At 37.2% G+C, this 21,703-nt stretch overlaps 1 protein-coding gene across 3 annotated transcripts in view; it reads right to left on the bottom strand.

Moving 5' to 3' along the window:
* The window catches only part of Fdx1 (Adrenodoxin-like protein 1, mitochondrial Ferredoxin 1), a 141,547-nt gene that overhangs the window by 35,935 nt on the left and 83,909 nt on the right, over positions 1-21,703 (bottom strand). For 2 of the 3 annotated variants that reach the window (XM_090372816.1, XM_090372818.1), the window contains exon 6: positions 13,818-14,009. In XM_090372816.1, the coding sequence (XP_090228942.1) occupies positions 13,906-14,009 (104 nt within the window). In that variant the 3' untranslated portion in view covers positions 13,818-13,905. Of the gene's footprint in view, positions 1-13,817; positions 14,010-21,703 lie in introns of those variants that run through there. The other variant, XM_090372817.1, reaches the window with a different exon arrangement.

Genomic DNA, 21,703 nt, shown 5'->3' on the forward strand with positions numbered 1-21,703 from the left:
TTGAAACTCCAAAGGTAAACTCTTACTTACCACAGACTAGGAAACGCACTTGACTTCATAGGTTTGCTTGTACTAAGAAACACATCACAATCCACATACAAATGCCAATTAGTGTGGAACATTTGTTTGATAGCTAAAGACAAAACATAAATTTAATTCAGACTGAAATTAATAATTTGAAAGAGAACAATATGTTTTCACTCTACAAGAAATTTGAAAAGTAGTGTATTACTTCCAAGACAAATCATTATAAGGCAGTTGAAAACTGCAACCAAACACTAGTGAAATGAAGAAGAATATGCTTGGCTTTACATGAAGCTGCTCTGTATATATGTACACACACAAAAAAGCCACCACTGATCTGAGGCTACTAAGAAGAAAGTCCTTTGTGAAGAGTGTGAAAGTTATTTATTACTGACCACCAAATCAACAGTAACAGCTTGCATGTTCTACATAGCTATCAGTCAATTTCTGGACTGGTGCAGTCACGTTCAGTGAGTTTGAAAATAAACTAAAGTGATATGTTGTAGTTCAATCTTCCTCCAACAGTTGGTTGTACAGAGATTATCCAGTAGGCTGACAGGCTGCAAGTAATAACCAGTTTTGTTAGTAGGTTACTGTCAAGATCTTGCACTAGAGCAATGAACAAATATTAGATTTTGCTTTAAACTAAGAAAATCTGCAACAGAAATGGCAAGATGTTAAAAGCTGTTTATAGTGATGTAATGTTAAGCCAGTGTATTTAAATGGTAGAAACAGTTCAAAGATGGACATGGGGATGTTCATAATGATTGAAGAAGTGGGCATCAGTCAACCTTTCGAAATAAGGACAGAGTTGCAAAAGCTTGGAAAATTGTGGCAAGAGATCATTTGACACCCTCAGAATGATGGCTGATGAGTTGGATATGAATAAGGAGACAATTTGTCAAATTCTGCATGATTTAGGGAAAAGGAAGGCCTGTGCAAAATTTGTGCCACTCAGCCGCACACACACGAGCAGAAGCAACAGAGAGGTGGGTGTTTCGGTACAACCCAGAGACAAAGTGTCAGAGCATGCAGCGGACTTCCAAATCATCACCAAGGTCCAAAATGTTTCATTTATAGAAGTCCAGGGTTATGACAATGGTGATTGTTTTTTGACAAACGGTATGATTCACAGGGAATTTGTATCTGAAGGGGAGAGGATTAGTGCTGCATTCTACATATAGGTGCTTCAGAAACTACCAAAGCACATTTCGTGGGTGAGTCTGCAATTTCGATGGAAAGGCAGCTGGTTCTTGTTGCATGACAATGCCTTTGCCCATTCTGCACATGCGAGGACATTACTGTTCCAATCTAGCACCAGCAGACTTCCTCAAAGGAAAGATTTCAGGATGTTGACGACAAAAAGAAAAACATAACCGCCAAACCGAACACAATCTCTTTCGACACCTTTGCTGACTATTTTCACAATCTATTAGAATGGTGCAATTAAGTGCTTTCAATCAGGTTGTGATTATTTGAGTAAAAGCACGATAAGTGAAATTATCTACCTAAGGTACTTCCCATAGTTATATTTCAATGATTCATGATTTTTTGTGTTCTTACATATCTTAACTTGAATTGTACTAATTTTGATCCCACTATGTTTTTAGGTTGTGCTGCTGTAAAAGAAAGAAGGAAGACACCTGTATCAAATTATGGATTTGCTGAAATTGGAGTATAATTCAGTCAAGTTTCTCACCAAAGAACGAAATGGGCCAAAGGCCATTCATGAAAGGATGGTGGCTGTGCATGGCAACAGTGCACCTTCAGAGTACCAGTTGAAATTCTGGTCAAAGCAATTCAAGTGGGGTAGGGAGTCCACCAAAGATGATCCACATCCAGGAAGGCCTATGACAGTGACCACTCCAGAAATGTGTCAAGCTCTAGAAACCCTTGTACTGAATGACAGACATTTAAAAGTGACCCAAATCTCTAGGGAATATGACATTTAAGGGAACAATTATAACCATCCTCCATGAACATTTGAGAATGACTAAGGTCAATGCAAGGTGGATCCCCAGATTTCTGACCCCTATGCAGAAGCATTTCAGAGTATGGTGTTATGAGGAGAATTTAGAGCTTTATGGAAGAAATCCTGAAACTTTCTCATCTCCAGAATCGTTACGGGTGATGAAAACAAGGGTTCATCACTGGGATCCTGAGACCAAGCAAGAATTAATACAATGGACACACAAGGGTTCTTCCCCATCCAAAAAATTTCAGACAGAAACTTCAGCTGACAAGATCAGATTATGGTCACTATTTTTTGGGATGCTGAGGGAATTTTGTACATTCACTACTTGGAACACAAGTGGGGAGTCACATGCATCCTTACTGTACAACCTAAGGGATGTCATAAAGGAAAAATGCCATGGAAAACTTTCCAGAGGTGTGTTGCTTTGAGAGACTGATTTTACAGAACTTACCCATCTACCTTACAGGTCTGGATCTGGCCCCCAATGACTAATTCCTGTTTCAACACCCCAAGAAAAACGTAAGTGGATGTTGCTTTGCTGATGATAATGAATTGAAGTCTGCTGTTTCTGCGTTCTTTGATGCACAAGATACAGAATTTTATCTCGTGTTTCCTCATTGCCAGCAAAATGGAAAAGTGTATTGAAGTTCGGGGGAGTTACACACTGAAAAATAAAACCAGATTTTTGCCTGTATCTCACTTCCTTCATAGGTAGGTAGGTAGATAATTTAGTAAATGCCCCTCGTAAACTATTTTTCAGCTCCTTCATTTTCCTGTGATTTTTATTGCACCATTCCAGGAACTTAATTCTCTCAGGTGTTGGTGTGTGTGTATATATATATATGACAATATATACACACACACACCAACACCTGGGAGAAAGACAGATACCCTCATGGAAATGCCAGTATTCAGTTAGTATTAGGAAAAAAGGATATGAACTGACAAAAGCTTATTAGTAAGAAAAAACTGCAACAGATTATCTAGGTTAATGACCCAGACCAAAGATTAGGTTGCAAACAGTTAGTAAAAATATGTAGCCTATGTTATTTTCAGAACTACAACATAATAGGCACAACAACAGCCATACCAACTAAAAGCATAAGAAACAATGAAATATACCCATAAAGCAACCTCACATCATTTTTTGGACTCAAAACGGGAATCCACACAAATAACTAGGAAGAAAAGAAAAAAAAAATTAGCACCATAGCTGAGCAAACATTTAAGTTACCTATGTGTTCCTAGAGAAAGAAGGATATGCCAATCGATTTCAAGATACATATTATTGCAGAGCACACTGAAGAAAGAAAACCTGTTTGAGTACTAATGTATAGGGAAAGGATGGGCACTAAAAAAAATTCATCCTTGCACGTGCTTCATTTTTTTTTTTTTTTTTTGTTGTTGAAAAGAAGAGTTCCTATGTAAAATTTCTGTACATAGTAAAAATATAATTTTTACTGTGAAAGGTGGGCTTTAAAATTACTGCTGCTTAATCCTCATTCTGGGTCATCAACATGTAACAAGTGTAAACTTCCAAAAAAATGCATGAACTTTCTCGTGGGGAATTATTTTTAATTTATTTAAACTTTATTGTTCACTCCTCATTACATCACGTTCCTAGTCAGAGGTGAGTTACATATAGTAGCATGAAGCTTTTGCTAATTTTTAATATAATTTTTAAAAAAAAATGGGTAAATAAGAAAATAAAATCCATAGAGTAATTATGAAGAGGAGATATTAAGTTTCATTTGGAGTCTGCATAAAAAGCTTTCATAACCATGTGCTATTGTGTTCCTTCACTCAGAGAAATTTCAGTTTTATGGTTTTCCTAACACATCCGAAGGTCAAAGCACAAAAATGTGTTTCATTTTAAAATTCAGTATGTTTATTATAACCGAAGGTAAACAAATGAAAGAGAAATCATGTAGTGGTACAGCTTCTAAATTTTTTTTAAAGACATGTTTAAAATAACTACCATTTGTTCTTGTAAATTTCCAAAAATGAATAAAGTGATGTTTTCAATGGCCTTTCCATAAATATGTCAATATGGCATGTTTCAAAGTCTATGAGTTTAGCCTTCTTAAAGTACCTTGTCCTTCAAAAGAAGTTACAGATCAGGGGATCTGAGTTTCCAGAGAAGGTCTCCACATGAAGTAATGACATGACCAGGAAATTTGTCCTTTAACTATTCTATACATAGGTCGATACTGTGTGTTCTCTACCACCAGCCTGTTAAAACCACATTCCTTCTTGGAGGCTATACTGCACAATACTGTAATGCTTTGCCCTTTGCACTCTCAGGAATATGACTCGATCATCTTTGATTAGAAAACTACTATTTTATGCAAATTTATCACTTGGTGTTCTGGTTTGCTCTATTCTCCTTACTGTCAAAAATTCTGGCCAATTGAGCATTACATCAATAAACGTGGCATTCATCTGTGAAGAGCATTACTATAGCTATCAACTCTCTAGAATTACAATGGACGATTCATCTTTCTTACTCTTATTTGAGTAAGAAAGATGGATCCTCTGTCACTGTCACAATGTAGTTAGTAACAAAGTTTCTCTATCCTTTACTTTTTGCAAAAAATAATCAAACTACATTAAAATTGGATTTATTTTTATTTTGTAATTTCCTGCGTATTTTTAAAATTCCTGCTTATTAACAAATTGTCAGATATGATATGTTAGTCATATGTTCCAAACTAGAAATGCAGAATAGCATCAGTTTTAATAGCATGCAGAATAGCATCATTCTCTGTTATGTACAATCATTTCACAGTACTTGGGTAGTGCAAAGCTAATTAACAGTGTCTTTCAGTAAGATGCCAAAGGAACACAACATAAAATTTCAAATAGAAATAGAAACTTTAAATTTCTATTTCAAATTTCCACCTACAGTAGAACATCAGTTATCCGGAATAATTAATGTCAGACCTCTTCTGGATAGCAAAATTTTCCGGATAATCAGAACGTAAGGTAAAATTAAATAAATTCTGTTACAATGTATTAAGGTAAAAGAAAAAGACTTTAAATAGCATGAAAAAAATTATTTAATTTAAAAAAAATAATAAGTTATACATAAAAATTCACACATTTACATATGTATATATGTTTGGATAGGTGTTTTACTGCAAATTTTATGTGGAAAAAATTTAAAGAAATTTTTAAAATGTTTGATTGTTTTTTTGTGACCTATTTTTTTGCTGCTAAATCTCTCAAGTTCCTTAATAATATCAATTTGATTGTATTGCATTCTTCCTGGTTTTCTGTCCATTTTAGTGCTGTTTCTTTTCGTTGACATTTTACTGAGAAAAATAATAAACTGCACAGTTTCGGGCTGATGTTATTCTTACCAAATCTAGTGCTAAACTAATTGTAATATGAAATGAAGAGTTATTGTTGTTACTGTTTGGTTTTTTTAGGAGCATTAGCAACCAAGGCCATATTGCTCCAGGGATATGCGGTAGTCATTCCCTGACCTTCCGTATTTGGTGGTCATGGGCCCGAACCCCAGTGTAATCAAGAAACGTGTGCTATGCCCTGCCCACCTGGCTACAGAGGCGCCTGAAATGAGGAGAACATATGTCATGGAAAATTGGGTTCACAGAAGGATATGACTGAACTCTTATCACTCATGGTTTCCGAGAAAACCCATCAGTCCTAATTCAACATTTCACCAAATATACGGCGTAAAAAAAAACAGACAGAAATACTCTAGTAGCATAATAAACATTTGTCTCAAATACTACCATAAATAAAAAAAAAAGAAGAAAAATCAGCCTTTCATATTATTCTGGATAACTGACTTCCAGATAACCAATGTCCTAATGTATTATTAGCATTAGTAGAGGCACATGATGCAAGAAAGCAAGCTTATGCAGCATCAGCAAAAAAAAAAAAAAAAAAAAACGCTCCCGTTTTACCCCTCTGTTCGTTCCAAATACCTGTCCAGCTCAGCCTTAAATTTATTTAGGCTATCAACTTCCACAATAAAGGATGGAAGTCTGTTCCACCAACCAACCAACCACTTGCTAGCTAAAGGCAAACTTCTGCACATCTATCCTACATCTGTCTTTCCTCAATTTGAATTTATGCCCACTCAGGTGATTATTCTGAGCAAGAGGAAGAATCCCATCAGCATTGAGCATACTCAAACCATTCAAGGCTTTATACACCTCAATCAGATCACCTTGCAGGTGATCTCATTGACGTGTATAAAGTCTCCAGACACTGTAATTTGCAAAACTTAAGCCTTTCTTCTTAAGAGCAACCCTTTGTTCCATTCACTAATCTTGTTGCCCTTCTCTGTACTCATTCCAACAGCTCTACACCCTTCTTAAAATGAGGCCTCCAGACCTGTAAAAAGTACTCAAGGTGTGGCCTGACCATTGCCTTATACAAGGGGATAATCACCTCCTTATCCTTGTTAGAAAAATTCCTGTATATCATTGGCAAGACACCATGAGCTACTCTTGCAGACTGTCTGCACTGCTCAGAAAACTTCATATCTGCCAGCACAATTATCCCCAGGTCCTTTTTGTTCTCTACCAATGTCAGTGTAGTACTACAGAGTTGATGTTACTCTTGGGGTTACTGCTTCCCATGTGTAGTACTTTGACAAATGTAATGTTAAACTTCATTTGCCACCTCTCAGCCCATCTACTCAACTTTTCTAGATCCTGTTGCAGCAGCATACTGTCATTAGTGTCCTTAACAACCCTGCCAACCTTCGTATTGTCTGCAAACTTTGACATTAAGCTTGATATAGCATCATCAATATCATTTATAAATACAGTAAACAACAATGGACCCAACACTGAACCCTGGGGGACTCCACTAATAACATTAGTCCACAATGAGCAGTGAACATTGATTACCACTCTGTCTTCTCCCACTCAACCATCCCTTTATCCATAGCAGCAATTTGCCTCCAGTGCCACACTGCTCCAATTTGTGCAGCAGTCTTCCATGTGCCACAGTATCAAAAGCCTTTCTATGATCCAAATATATGATATCAAAGTTATTCCCTGCATCCAGCTCCTTTGTGACCACATCATAGTATCCAATCAAACTGGGCAGGCAACACTTTCCCTTAACAAAACCATGCTGTGTCTGAGTTATAACTGAAGTCTTGTCTAGATGATCCTGCAGTGGTTCTTTTACCAGTGCCTCCAATAATTTTCCTGGAACAGAAGTTATATTTACTTGTTTCGCCCTTTGTTCATTGGGGTCACATTTGCACATCTCCAGTCCATGGGTACCTCCCCAAAGAAGCTCTCATAATTATTGCTAAGGATTTGCTTACTTCCTTTTCTGCCTTCTTTAATATAACTGGATAGATCCCATCCACACCGGGTGCCTTTTATGTTTATCTTCAACAATTTCTCCTCCACTTTCCTCTCAGTTATTACAAAATCATCTATCATCTGGCTCACTGCCAGAGATCAATTCACCTCTGGCATTCCCCTCCCAAAATAACTACTCATATGTGAATGTAGATGCAAAATACTCATTTATTTTGTTAGCCACCTGAGCAGGATCATCAACAGTTAAACCATCAATATCCAGTGAACCAATCTGATTCATCCCTTTCCTTCTACAGTTTACATAGGTAAAGAACTCTTTACTGTTTTTCTTTGCATCCTTTGCCAAAGATTTCTCATAATCTCCCTTTGCCTGCCTAATCTCCTTTGTGACTTGGTTACAGACCAGCTTATATCTATCATAAAGCTTCCGTGTCACCCATTAATTTATATGTATCCCATGCATTTTTTTTTTCTCTGCCATATGTCTCATTAGTTCATCTGATATCCATTTAGCCCTAAACCTTGAACAATATTTCTTAGTTGGTATGTAAAGCCTAGTAGCTTCAAGATTAATTCTTTGAATGCTTCCCATTTTGAATCTGCTGTTGGTAATATCATCTGTTGGTCCCACCGTATAGAATTTAAATACTGTCTCAGACATGGCGCCTCCGTAGCCAGGTGGGAAGGAGCACCAGTGTGTAGCACACGCTTCTTGATTAGACCGGGGTTCGAGCCCGTCACCACCAAATACGGAGGATGCGGAAAGGTCAGGGAATGACCACCGCACATCCCCGGAGCAATATGGCCTTAGTTGCTAATGCTCCTAAAAACCAAATAACAACTGTCTCAGACCATCGTAGTCGCCTTTACGAAAGTAGAAACCCTTCCCTTTACCCCTGATGGTAGTTACCGCTGAGTACATCCCACTTCAGCACACTGTGATCACTGCCACCTAGTGGTTACTTTATCTGCAGTCTTAATGCATGAAGAATCACTACTGATAATCAAATCAAGAGTATTACTCCCTCTAGTTGCTTCTCGAATGTGCTGATGTAGAAAACAATCATCCAATAAATCCACAAAAGCCTTGCTAGTGTGTGAGTGACCCACCCACAAATTCCAGTCAATATCTGGGAAATTAAAATCCCTCATTATAAGACACTCTGATTTACTGGTCCACTATTTCCCTGTACAGTTTCTTATTATACTCATCATAGTCATTAGACCTATAACAGTCTCCTACTCTCAATTTTGATCTTCCAATGCTTATGTCACACCAAACTGACTCGACACTGCACTGTCCAGCAATGTCTACTGGCTTCACTTCCTTGGATTTTGTGTTTCTTAACTAATAGCATAACCCCCTCCTTCCTTCCTATCATGTCTATCCTTCCTGTACACATTGTACTCCCTAAATTCCAGTTCTGCATTCCTTATATCTGTGTGACATCACGTCTGTGTGATGTGACACAGATATAAGAAACATAAAAGGCAGATATACAATATCTGCCTTTTATGTTTTGTGCAGTACCTCAAATTCATTTACTGAACTCGTAGCATTGGTGTATATGGAAGTATACATGCACCTGTCCCTATTCCTAGCTACCCTAACACAACCCATGTGTTTACTTGTACCGCAATAACTCCCAGCAGTCTCTGAAATACCCTGCATCTTGTTTTCCAGGCTGCTGCTCATTGCAATAGACGCAGTGCAAGAATCACTTTCACCTCTGCCAGTGGTTACTGTTAATCTTTTAGTCCTTGTACCCCCCCCCCAAGTTAGCAGTTTTTTGACCCACCTAATACTGCCTTAATAGCATCAGCAAATATTCTTGCACCCTTTGTATTTAAGTGTATCCCATCCCTGTAAAAGCAGTCTCTCCTATTAACAAGTACAAACCAGGCTGAAAAAAAATTCTACCCCTTTTTACAAAACCTAAAAAAGTAACATGTTTGCCTTTTGTACTGTATACAGATGTAATGCGATGAAATCAGACATTTGCAAAACAAATAACCATTAACAACAGCATGCAGTGCATAGAAGAAAAGAAGTAAAAATAGATGTTGTATTTTGTGGTGGTGATGATGTCATATGTTTTTTTTTTTTTTTTTTTTTTGGTAGTTGTTGGCGCATCGGCTTCTGTGGCCATATTGCACCTCCCAAGGTTTTTGCAGTACTTTGATCCAAGCCCGAGGCGGGAATCGAACCCGCGACCTTTGGGTTGCCGGGCAGGTACTTTACCCACTCGGCTAGCCCGGTCGGCGATGTCATATGTGCTGACTGATTTGTCTCTTTTGTCATAAAACATAATCTTCCTTTTAGTTGTGCTGATCACACAGGCATGTTCAGAAATATGTTTCCCAATTGTGAAACAGCAAAAAAAGATGGTAGTGGAAGAACAAAAACAACAGGCATTAGTGAAATTGCACAGATACGAAAAGATGTGTGGGGAAGAAGAAGAAGAAGAAGAGGGAGTTGTATGCTTTCCTGTGAAAGTGAATGAATATTTGGTTGGCACTTACTGTTATGAACTATTTAGAAAGAAGTGCTAAGAGGAATGATCTATTTATACAGCTTCAACTGATGTTGAAAAAGTAATAAAGAAGAGCCATTGAAATAAAAAAAAGATTTTGAAGCACACTGGCTTTGTTTAAATGTATAACTAGACTTAGAACAGTTACAACCGTTGATATTTAAAGAAGAGCTATAGCAACTGAAAAGTATAGCAATTGATCACTAGTGAGTGGCCAACTCACATTCATATCTAGTTCTCGATACAAAAGTTTTGAAAGAAAACAAACTGATCAACTCAAGAAAAAGAACTTTTGAATTGCACACTTTTGGTTAAAGCAATCCTAAACAGGTCAAGCAAGCTGATGATTTTAGGCATGTTATCCTCACTTGTTCAGAAAGTCTGTTCACTTTCCTTTTTCTGGCTTGAATAAAGCAATTTGCTTGTTTCTTTTAAAAATCTGAACAGAGATCTTCAATCCAACATACTTCACATCCATGTACTGAAGCTGTTACTCCTATACATATTGAAGAATATTACATGCAGTTTTTTTTACCAACAGTTTTTACATCTTCCACTTATGTTTAAGAAACTGATTACCAGAACAGACTAGAAGGATGATTCTAATTTAATCATACTCATTTCTACTGCAATGTTGTGGTGAGTCTAAAACGAGGGGAGACAAATCTGTTCTTTGCTCAGTGAAGAAGTAATTTTGCTTGCAGAAGTTCCCGTTGAAAATGTTTTTATTGAAGCACAAATTTTGTTAATTAGCAGTGCATAATTTTGAAATTTGAAAATGCTAATTGAAACTTGTTCTGTCAATTTAAGCATGAGAAACTACCAAACACTTATGAAGGAAGAATTGATGTATAGTGGTCAGGGAACTCCCAAGTGCATAAGCAGCAAGTAAGAAATATAACAAATTATCCATTCAGAATGATTGTTCTGATTTTTTTTTGTGACTAAAAATAAAGCTCAACTGCTTTTCTCCGTGTGCATATGCAGAGTGCCGATTCTTCAGGTTAGTGTTATAGCCTGAGAAAGCATTTTCTGCACTTATCTTTCACACAACAAAACTGGTGGTTAGTGTTGGACAAGATTTGCAAATTCTAAGTGTTGTAGTTTATTGTTCTCCCTGTTACTATGTCATTGTTTATATCTGCTCATAATTTGATTATTGTCTCACATAGTGATGTCTTTTGGTGCTTAGGTGAATTCAGTTTTGGTTTTGAATGATGTACACAGATTTACTTGACATCAAGTTGTCAGTGCTGTTGAAATTCATTCTGCCCCTTCTAGGAATAGTGTGTCATGCTTATACTAATTGCAGTTGGTCTTTTATTAGTGTAGATGTGCAATATGTTTTTTTACTCAGATCACACGTAGAACTTTATCTATTTTTTATGAAGCAAAAAAAAAGTCATCGTCAGGTTTTTTTTTTTTTGCTTTCTTGCATGAAGCAACAGTTAAAAGCAGGTAATTTTAACATATTTCCTTAAAAGGTACTATAAAAAACTGAGATTATTCCATTCTTATTTAGATGATTTCACTTTACTTAAATTACGAACTACCAGTACCTAAAAATCTTGAGGTTAGTTCCTAGTAACAGTAACTTCTTAGTTCAAAGATTTTTAAAAGATTTCACATCTATGACTAACATATGACTAAAATAATGTCTGCTCTTGGAAATTATGAAAATTATCATCACTTTTTTCAATTATACTACAAAATTAAGTTTTAGAGAGAAAATTTCAACATTCTGTGTTTATAGACCATTAAAAGTTATTTATTCTGAACAGAACTAAATAGAATTATGGGAAGTAGACAAAATAATAGAAACACCTGATATGAAAGTAATGGTTTTTGTTATGGCTTTGAGGTACTTATGAACATACAGTGATGTTTTTTTTTTTTTTTTATTATTATTTTTCTTTTTTTTTTTTTTTGTTTCTTTCAGGTAGTACTTTGAAAGATAGACAATAAAAGCTGATGTTTATTTAGAGGTGATATGTAACAGTACATGAAGAAAATGACCTGTCTGAATTCTAAAGAGGTCAAATTGTTGGTGCACATTTAGCAGGGGGGGGAGGGATCGGTAACTAAAACTTCTGATTTATTTAATATATCCAGAGCAATCTCTGCATTCACCAAGTATAGAAAAATCAAATCTGATGAGGATGAATTGTGGCAGAAAATCGAAGTTGACTTAATGAGAGTGCTGGACAATGAAAAGGATTGTAGCCTGAAAATTAAAACTACTGCCTCAAAAATAACTGTAGAACTAAGTGGGAGTCTCAGCAATTCTGTTTTAGCAAAACAATTCAGTGAGAACTTCATAAAGCAAAATTTTTTGGCAGAGTTGCTACTGCTAAGCCACTCATTGCTGATGGTAATGCTTTAAAGAGAATTCAATAGCATAAAGAGCACAAAAATTGGGCACCTGATAATTGGAAATGTCATTTTCAGAGAATCATTCATTCTTTTTCCAACATCAGGAAGAGTTTGTTTGGTGAATGCCAAAGGAAGCATATCATGACTGTCTTGTGCAACCATCAAACATGGAGGAGGAGGAAGAAGATCAACAATGGTTTGTGCAGCAATATCTTGTTATCCTTTAGGTTCTATCATCACCCTGAATGGGTGAATTACTGCCACTGATTACCTTGATATTCTCAGTGACCAGGTTCATCCCAGATTGCAAAGATTGTTTCCCCACAAATGATGCCATGTGTCAAGATAATGTTTTGATACACACAGCCAGATATGTATAACCCTGGTCTGAGGAGCATGAAACTGAGGCTGAGCATGTCCCATGGCCTGCACAATCACCATGGGCATTTTTGGAGAGGAGAGTGAGAGGAATATTTCAAGGAGCTTGAAATATTCCTCCATGAAGAATGGTCCCATATTCCTCTTAAGACATTCAAGATTTGAGTGTATTCCGTGTATAATACAAGCTGTATTAAAAGCAAAGGTAAACCAACATCATATCAAGCCAACACCTGTAATAAAGAGCTTCAATACCTGAAGCTCTATCACAGATGATTCTATTATTTTGTCCACCTCCGGTGTTACACTCAGGGTAAGTGGAGAATGAATTGTGCAGTCAGATATGAAGTTTCTGAACAGTGCAGACAAGCTGCCAGAGTAGATCATGGGCTCTTGTCAATGATATCCAGGAATTTTGTGAGCAGGGATAAGGAGGTGATTATCCCCCTTTATAAGGAAATGGTCAGGTCAGGCCATGCCTTGAGTACTGCGTACAGGTCTGAAAGTCTCATTTTAACAAGGATGTAGAATTGCTAGAATGAGAACGGAGAAGGGCAATAAGACTGAAGGGAACAAAGGGGTGCTCTTATGAAGAAAGACTTAAGTTCTGCAAATTGCAGCTTCTGGAGACTAGGCACCTGCGAGGTGATCTGACTGAGGTGTATAAGGCATTGAATGGATTGAGCAGGCTCAATGCTGATGGAATTCTTCCTCTTGCTCAGATTACAAACCTGAGGGGGCATAGATTCAAACTGAGGAAAGACAGTTGTAGAATAGATGTGCAGAAGTTTGCCTTTAGCCAGCGGATAGTTGATTGCTGGAAAAAAGTTCCATCTGTTGCTGTGGAAGTTGATAGCTTAAATAAATTCAAGGCAGAACTAGACAAACATTTGGAATGAATGGATTAGTGAAATGGGAAGGGGGTGTTTTTTTTTTTTTTGGCTGATGCTATATAAGCTTGCTTTCTTGCATCATGTGCTTCTACTAATGCTAATATCAAAAGCCAATATTAATTGGCTTTTGATGTTAGTACATGTTTATGTTACCAAGTGTCTTACAAGTTCAACTTCAACTAATGCATTTCAGATTAATATTTCCCATTTTCTTTTTTTCATCTTTGGAATAACAGTTTAGCAATGTATTTTGCACCATTAAAATACATGAAATCACTGAAATGAATTTTTTAAATGTGTTTCAGTTTATTTTTTGCCTTAATTTTCTTTGGAATTTAAGATATGAACATAGTACTAGACTTCTAAGGAAAAATCTTTTACAGAAATTACACCATTTAAATATATTTATACTTTTAGTGATGTTTTGGCTTATGTCCATCAACATACATGTTTGTGGTGCCAAGTGGGAGGCTGACTTCCATTCCATCTAGTTCCTTGGTCACTTGAATCTGACAGGCTATAAAATAAACCATTCCAATGTGAAAAAAGCTCTGCAAACAAAAAAAAAACTGAACTTATGTACTTTTACAAAAAAATTCCAATGTATAACAATCAGTGTGTGTGCAGAAAAGTGGGAGGGGGGGGATTTTTTCCCATGATTGGGAAAGAGAGAACCCATAACATTATGCAGAAGGCAATGAAAAAAAAAAAAAAAAAAGTTTCCATAAAGAATTCATTAAGCCACACAGTGGCTTGAGGAAGATTGAAACTACTACCATAGACGCCAATGATTGCATAAATGCTCTGGCAATGGTTTTCAAACTATTACTTGCAATCCCAGAGTCAGAAGTCCTTTCTCTAGGTGAGTTGCACTTGCCACAAAAAAAAAAAATAATAATAACAAAAATAACAAAGACCCTCAAGAATTGTAAGATAAAGAAGAAATGGCAGGAACAGATATGTATATTTACATATTGGGTCCATAGTTGACATATATGACCCCATTTTTTCCCTTATTTCTCCACTATATGGTTTAGTGAGCATAACTGATTTTTTTTTTTTTTTTTTTTATGTAAACCCCAAACACGAGAGGTAAACAGAGATAAACAGCTTAGTTATATAGCAAAAAGTTCAACTTCCGAAGTCTTGGAATGAATTATAAAAAAAAAAAGAAAGTGTTATTGGGTTCCATTTCGATGTTTTCACAATACCTCCATTTATTCCTGCGGGATGCAAAATATGTTTGCACTGGCTGGCAAATACTTACGTAATGTCGAATTTAAGGAAGTTGGGAAGTGCCTGTATACGGAAGGGTAGTCTTTCCGATTGGACTAAGACAAATTTCAATACACAGGTCTGCCAACTAAATACCCCAACCTAGGCAAGATGTTCCATGATAAAGGTCTAAGAATGGATGAAATTGTATATTTTGTTGTTCATAATGAAAAACCAACTGCTGACAAACAGATTGATTATCCAACGAAGCTGTGGTGGGCCTAGAGGGTTTCCTCTGTTGAAGAAACATTCTGTTCCATATACATTTCAATGCTTTCTTGAGCATCTTCCACAGAATACTGCACCAAGGTACCATACCGAACCATCAATTTGAAAAAGAGACTTTGTAAAACTTACATCCTATGTAAAAACGATCCCAAAACACCAAATGAATTTAACCCTATTACTTCCCACTGGATGATCACTTTTGAAAATTTCTGAAAAGCTAATATAGCTGGCAAAAGCAGAATATTGCTTAGATCACAGACCAGAACATCTTTGTACACAATAAGGCAGAGGTTAATGATTACCAATCTGTTAAACACACTATGCACTGGTTGATGGTGCACATTCAGTCAATATTCTGGATTACGTCAGCATAAATGATGTTTATTTACCAACTGTTTTAAATTCTTAAGATTTTAAATTAAGAATAGGTTGCTATTCTTTCAAAATACCGTGCAGTCTATTCTGCATACTAGAATCTCTTCTGATCTTGAGAATGATAAAGATAGTAATAGTATTTACCATATAGTGCAAAGAAGCTAAAGGCTTTGGCTGCACTGGCAAAAAAAATTTAAAAAACTACCAAGTGGATAAGAAAATACAAATTATACGCTTCCCTCCTCACAAAGGTAACTATCCATTTGTACTTTTGAATTTATTCAAACTGTCTGCCTTAAATACCTGTGAGGGCAACTTGTCCCAGCAATCAATGATTTACCGGCTAAACTAAAAGAAAACTTCTTACAATCTAATCTAAACCTCAATCCCTGTAATTTGAGTTTATGGTCCCTACTTCTTTTTTTTTTTTTTTTTTTTTTATGTGAACCCCAAACACGAGAGGTATTAGAACCTATAGTACTTAGTACCGTGCTTGGGTTGGAGGTTGAGAAGATGAAAGAAGATATTTAACATTGGACTTGAACTTCTGTAGATTGTAATTTTCAGGAAATACGTATGAAGGAAGGTTGTTCCAGAAAACGGCAGTTGAATGAATAAATGAGGAAGATGAAAAGTTGGTTCTGTGGGTTTGAAGTTGGACAGTAAATGGATGTTGGCTGGTGGCGGCACGGGTTCGGACTGTTTTGAAAGAGAGGGCAGGAATTATAGAAGCCAATTAAGAAGAACAGTGCCCATGGAAGTATCTGTAGAAGAGGCATGCAGCAGAAACAGTACGTCTATGAGAAAGCTTTTGTTGTTGTTGTTGTTGTTTGAGAGCTATTGGCGCAAGAGCAGCTTAGGCTATAATGCGCCTAATCTAGGTTAGAGTTTCATATTTCGACATTTTTTACTATGTTGTTCAGATGGGAAGCCAAGATTTTATTTTATAATTACGTAACTTTTTGGTAAATGTTACACTATTTATTTTTATATGTTTTGGTAGTATCCGATTAACTTAAGGAAAAAGAAAACGTCGGTAATATTTGGCCGGTTATCTAAAATTGTTTTGAGCGTTAGGTTGTTTTGTGCGTTCGTGGTTATTTGAAAGGCTTTTATACGTTCTGAAGTAAATCTTGGACAGTTCACCATGAAGTGATGTACAGTGAGTGGAACTTGACAGTTTTGGCACTGAGGAGGGTCTTCACCTCTGAGTAGGTAAGAATGGGTCATATGGGTATGCCCAATTCGCAATCGAGCAAGGATCACTTCTTCGTGTCTGTTGGATCGGCAACTGGTAGTCCATGGTCGGAGTGTTTGTTTAATTACACGAAGTTTGTTGTTACTTTGATCTTTCCAATGTTGTTGCCATTGTTGTAAACTGCTTTGGTGGATTAACGACTTGTAATCGGTATATGGTATTGAGTGGAATGCATAGTAAGAGGTAGCAGCTTCTCTTGCCGCTTTATCTGCTTTTTCATTCCCAGTTATTCCTGTGTGGCCTGGAATCCAACAGAAACTGATCTTGTGATTATTTTGCAATAGCTTAGATACTGTATATTGTACCTGTTGTAAAACTGGGTGTGCTTTAGTATTGGCATTCTGTAAAGCAATGACAGAGCTAAGCGAGTCCGTGAAAATTATGCTGTCTGCTATCTGTTCATGTTTAATTTTGTTTACGGCCATCAAAATGGCTTGTAATTCTGCTGTAAAGATGCTGCATTCTTTTGGAAGTTGTTGGATGAGAGTACAGTCTTCAGAGTGAATCGCAGCTCCTACACAAGTTTCTGTTTTTGAGCCATCTGTGTATATGAAAGTTGAATGTTCATATTTTTCTTTGTATGCTGCATGTAGTTGCTGGTAGTTTGTTCTCGGGAGATTTGTTTTCCCCCAAGATTGGAAATGCAGGTCACACACAGGTTGAATTATGATCCATGGTGGAATAATGTGTGTAGTCGTGGTAGCTATGCTATCATAATTAAGCTCTCGGCATAACAGTAAATCTTTTAGTCGGATGTTGGAAGGGCGGTTTATTCGTGGATGGGCTTGGTATACATTTTCCAAGTACGATGAAAACAGAACCTCTATATGAGAAAGCAAGTGGAAAGACTCTGTTAGATATGAATCATTAATTAACCTGACTGCCCTCTTCTGAATGGAATCAAGAAGCCTGAGAGAGGTTTTGGGGGGGCACCACCACAGATGTGGGAACAATATTCCATGGCAGGGCGGATTTGCGATTTATACAGAGTGAGCAGCTGTTTGGAAGAAAAGTAACGCCGAGCGCGAAAGAGAAAACCAAGTTTTTTAGATGCAGAGGAAGCAATATTTGTAATGTGCTTGTGCCAAGAGAGATTAGAAGTCAGGGTAATCCCCAAAAGAGATATATCATTTTGCCTAGAAATCGGAGTGTCACCAAAGGTAAACATATGAGCAGAAGAATCCTTTTTGCGAAATATAAGACAAGACTGAGTTTTAGAAGAATTGAAATCAACTAAGTTGTCATTGCCCCACTGGAGAATTACCTGGAGATCGGCATTTAAGGAATTGGTACCAGATTTTCGAGAAGTTGAAGCTGATTGAGCAGGGCAAGGTTTCTGAAAATGAAAAGTGGAATGCAATATGCTATCATCACAAAACTATGGATAGGATTTCCAGTCAATGGAAGAAATTCATTAATATACAAGAGGAAAAGAGTGGGGGGACACAGAAATTAGTGAAGAAGTTAGAAGACAGAAAGCCATCTACCATCACCCTCAGTGAGCGATCAGAGAGAAAACTGGATAACCAATTACTAAAAACAGTTGGCAAACCATAAGATGGAAGCCTTGTTTAGAAGACCTGTATGCCAAACACAATCGAAAGCCTTTGAGATGTCAAGAGCAACTGCTTGTGTTTCACCGAACTTTTCCATTGAATTAGTCCATAAATGGGTAATAAAAGCCAGAATATCACCAGTGGATCGACACTGACGGAATCCATACTGTTGATCGTTGATCAGACGGAAGGTTTCTAGGTAGTTTTAAGAGTTGGGGGTTAATTGATTTCTCCATTACTTTAGAAAGAGAAGTAATTGCAATGGGACGATAACTGGATGGGAGGAATTTGTCACTCTTTTTAGGAACTGGCTGTATATGAGCAAATTTAATGCATCTGGGAGCTCGTCAGGGACTCAAGGCTCCAGCAATCTACCAAGTGATGCACACCCGATTCGTGCCTCAAAACAGAAAAACCAAGTGCAAACTACTCTGGTCCAAAAGGACTTTGTTTTATTAGGAGACTCCATTGTCAGGGAAACAGGAAATATTTTTTGTAATAAGGATAGGTGGAATAGACCCAGGGTATGTCTGCCTTGAGCAACTATTAATGATGTTACTAACAGATTGTCAGATTTTAAGGAGGGTAAAGAGAATATTATTATTCATGTGGGGACTAATGACATTAAAAGTACATGATCTGACGATTTGTTGGAAAAATACAGGACCATGCTGAGGAAATGCCGCAAGCTAGGCCACAATGCTTGTGTCTGCAATTCTGCCCAGATACGATAGGAGGAATTGTATGTTAAAAGCCTTGTGGATTAACTCAAGACTTGGACTCTGCAAGGCTTTAGGGGGGAAACTTTCTATCAGCATGGCCCACACTTGTAGGTAGAAGGAATTTGTTTTGTAGAAACGGGATACACTTAAACCAAGGTAGTGCAAAAGTTTTTGCCAGTATTATTGAGGATACCTTAAAGGTTCAGGAAAACTGCTAGTTGGGGGGGGGGATGTGGGTAATACTGACATGCATTTATCTGATAATATTGGTCGAAGTAACTCTTGCACGTACCTCAAGAGTTCGTATCTGTTACCTAATTCCAGAGAAGCGTAGAATTAGCTACCTGGAATTAGTTACCTAATTCCAGGTAGCTAATTCCAGAGAAGCGAGCCTAAAAAACTTCAAGGGTTGTGTTAGAGTTGTTAAATATACAAGAACAGTAAGTCTTAATTGTTTATATAGTAATGTTAGAAGTGTCATCAATAAAATGAGCGAATTCGAACTGCTGGTTAAAACAAATAACACGGACGGACATAATAGGGCTTAAGGAGACGTGGTTCCACTCGGAAATTGGGGAGGATGAGTTTCAGTATGGCTTGTATAATGTATTTAGGAAGGATAGAAGGAGTGGTGGTGTAATGCTTCTTATCAGAAGCAGCCTGAGTGTGACGATAGCTTTCACCGGATTCAGATGTTTCACATGCTAGTATACAATCTGTATGGTGTGAGATAGTTGGAAACAAAGGTATAATGCGAGTAGGAGTAATCTACAGACCAGGTAATTGTGAAGATTATGACAAAAGCCTATACATGCAAATGGAATGGGCAAATAAGCGTAAATGTCTCATTATGGGCGATTTCAATTTGCTTCTAATTGATTGGAGTAAATGGGAAGGAAACTGGACATGGGGAACAAAATTTTTAAATCAACTACATGACTTATTTGAATCAACATGTCAGGGAAAATACTAGAGAAAAGAATATCCTAGACCTCATCATCATCCATGAATCAGATGACATAACAGGGCTGACAGTAGAGGAACCAGTAGCAATAAATGATCATGGAGTTCTACGGTGGATGATGACAAGAGAGGTAGTAGTAGTAAAAGGCAAAGGAATGGGTTTTAATTTCAGAAAAGGAAATTACGATGCCTTAAGGTACTACATGGCCTCTATTAACTGGGTAGATATCGCACAGAGAATGAATACTATTGAACTATGGTATGCTTTTAAAACATTAATCACAGATGCCTTGAATGCGTATTTACCATTAAAAAAATACTCCACGAGGAGGGTTCCAAGTTGGATGAATAGTGAAATTGCCACATTACTTGAGCAGAAAAGGCATGGAAAGGTTACAGAGCAACAAAAAGTACTGAAGCCTAAACAGCTACGAGATGACCTGTAACAGAGCCACAGAAAAGGTTCGACGGGGAAAGGCAGTTTATGAGAAAGCACTAGCAAAGAGGGGAGGGGATAAGGAATTCTTCACATATATAAATGTCAAGAAGAGCAGGACAAACCAGATCGGAAAGGGGATAGTATTAAATACACCAGCTGCCATTGCAGATGAACTCAACAGTTATTTTGCGTTGATATTTATAAATGAAAAACCTTTTGTGGCAATGGGAAATTGTGGGAGCGAAGTTAAAAAATATGTAATTAATGATAGTGAAATTTCGCAATATTATTTAATGAAAAAACTTTCGAGCCTACAGACCAGTAAGGCTCCAGGAGTTGATGGAATATACCCTATAAACTTAAGGGAGGAGGCAAGTGAGTGCATTGAACCATTGAGGCTAATTATGCAAGCATCACTAGACTGGGGAGATTCCGTTGGACTGTAAAAGTGCCAATGTATCTCCCATACATAAGGGTGGCTCTAAGAGTGAAGTGGGGAATTATTGACCTGTCAGTCTGACTTCAGTGGTAGGAAAAATCATGGAGGCAATGATCAAGGGTGGAATTCAGGATCATTTGGATAAAACTGAAATTCTCAAGGATACTCAGCATGGTTTTGTAAAGGGAAAATCATGTTTAACAAATCTGGTTCACTATTTTGAAAGGGTCACTCACAAGCTGGATTTAGGGAATAATTTCACATTGTTTATTTAGATTTCAGCAAAGCTTTTGACTCAGTCCGACATGAGCAGTTGCTTTATAAGCTGTAACAGGTTGGAATCACTGAAAAAATCCTTAGGTGGATAGCAGTGTGGCTTCAGGCAGAGGGTTGTGATAAATGGCTATTCCTCAGATCGGGATGATGTAAGAAGTGGGGTTCCCCAAGGATCAGTATTAGGACCAATAGTGATTTTTAATTTTCATAAACTTTTTTTTAATTTTCATAAACTTTTTTTTAATTTTCATAAACGACATCAATGAAGGGATAGAGGGCGTGATGTCTAAATTTGCAGATGGTGTTAAAATTGGTAGAGTAGTTAATGATCACTGTCAAGCTGAGCTTCTTCAGAGAGACCTAGATAGACTTCAGGAATGGTCAGAAAAATGACAGCTATGCTTTAATCCAACAAAGTGTAAGGTATTACACCTGGGAAACAGTAATCCCCAAATAACTTATTCACTTGGTGGAGTTCAACTAAACCCAGTACTGGAGGAAAGGGACTTGGGTATTATGATACAGTCAGACATGAAATTCTCTGAGCATGTAAACAGGTTGCAAGGAAGGCCCATGGTGTCCTATCGATGACCTATCGAACTTTTGAAAGTAGAGATAGGGACGTGATAATCCCATTATATAAGGCTTTTGTTAGACCACACTTGGAATACTGTGTTCAA

Source organism: Mastigoproctus giganteus, chromosome 4 (assembly GCF_048544385.1).
Source record: "Mastigoproctus giganteus isolate SK-2022 chromosome 4, ASM4854438v1, whole genome shotgun sequence".
NCBI lineage: Eukaryota > Metazoa > Arthropoda > Arachnida > Uropygi > Thelyphonidae > Mastigoproctus > Mastigoproctus giganteus.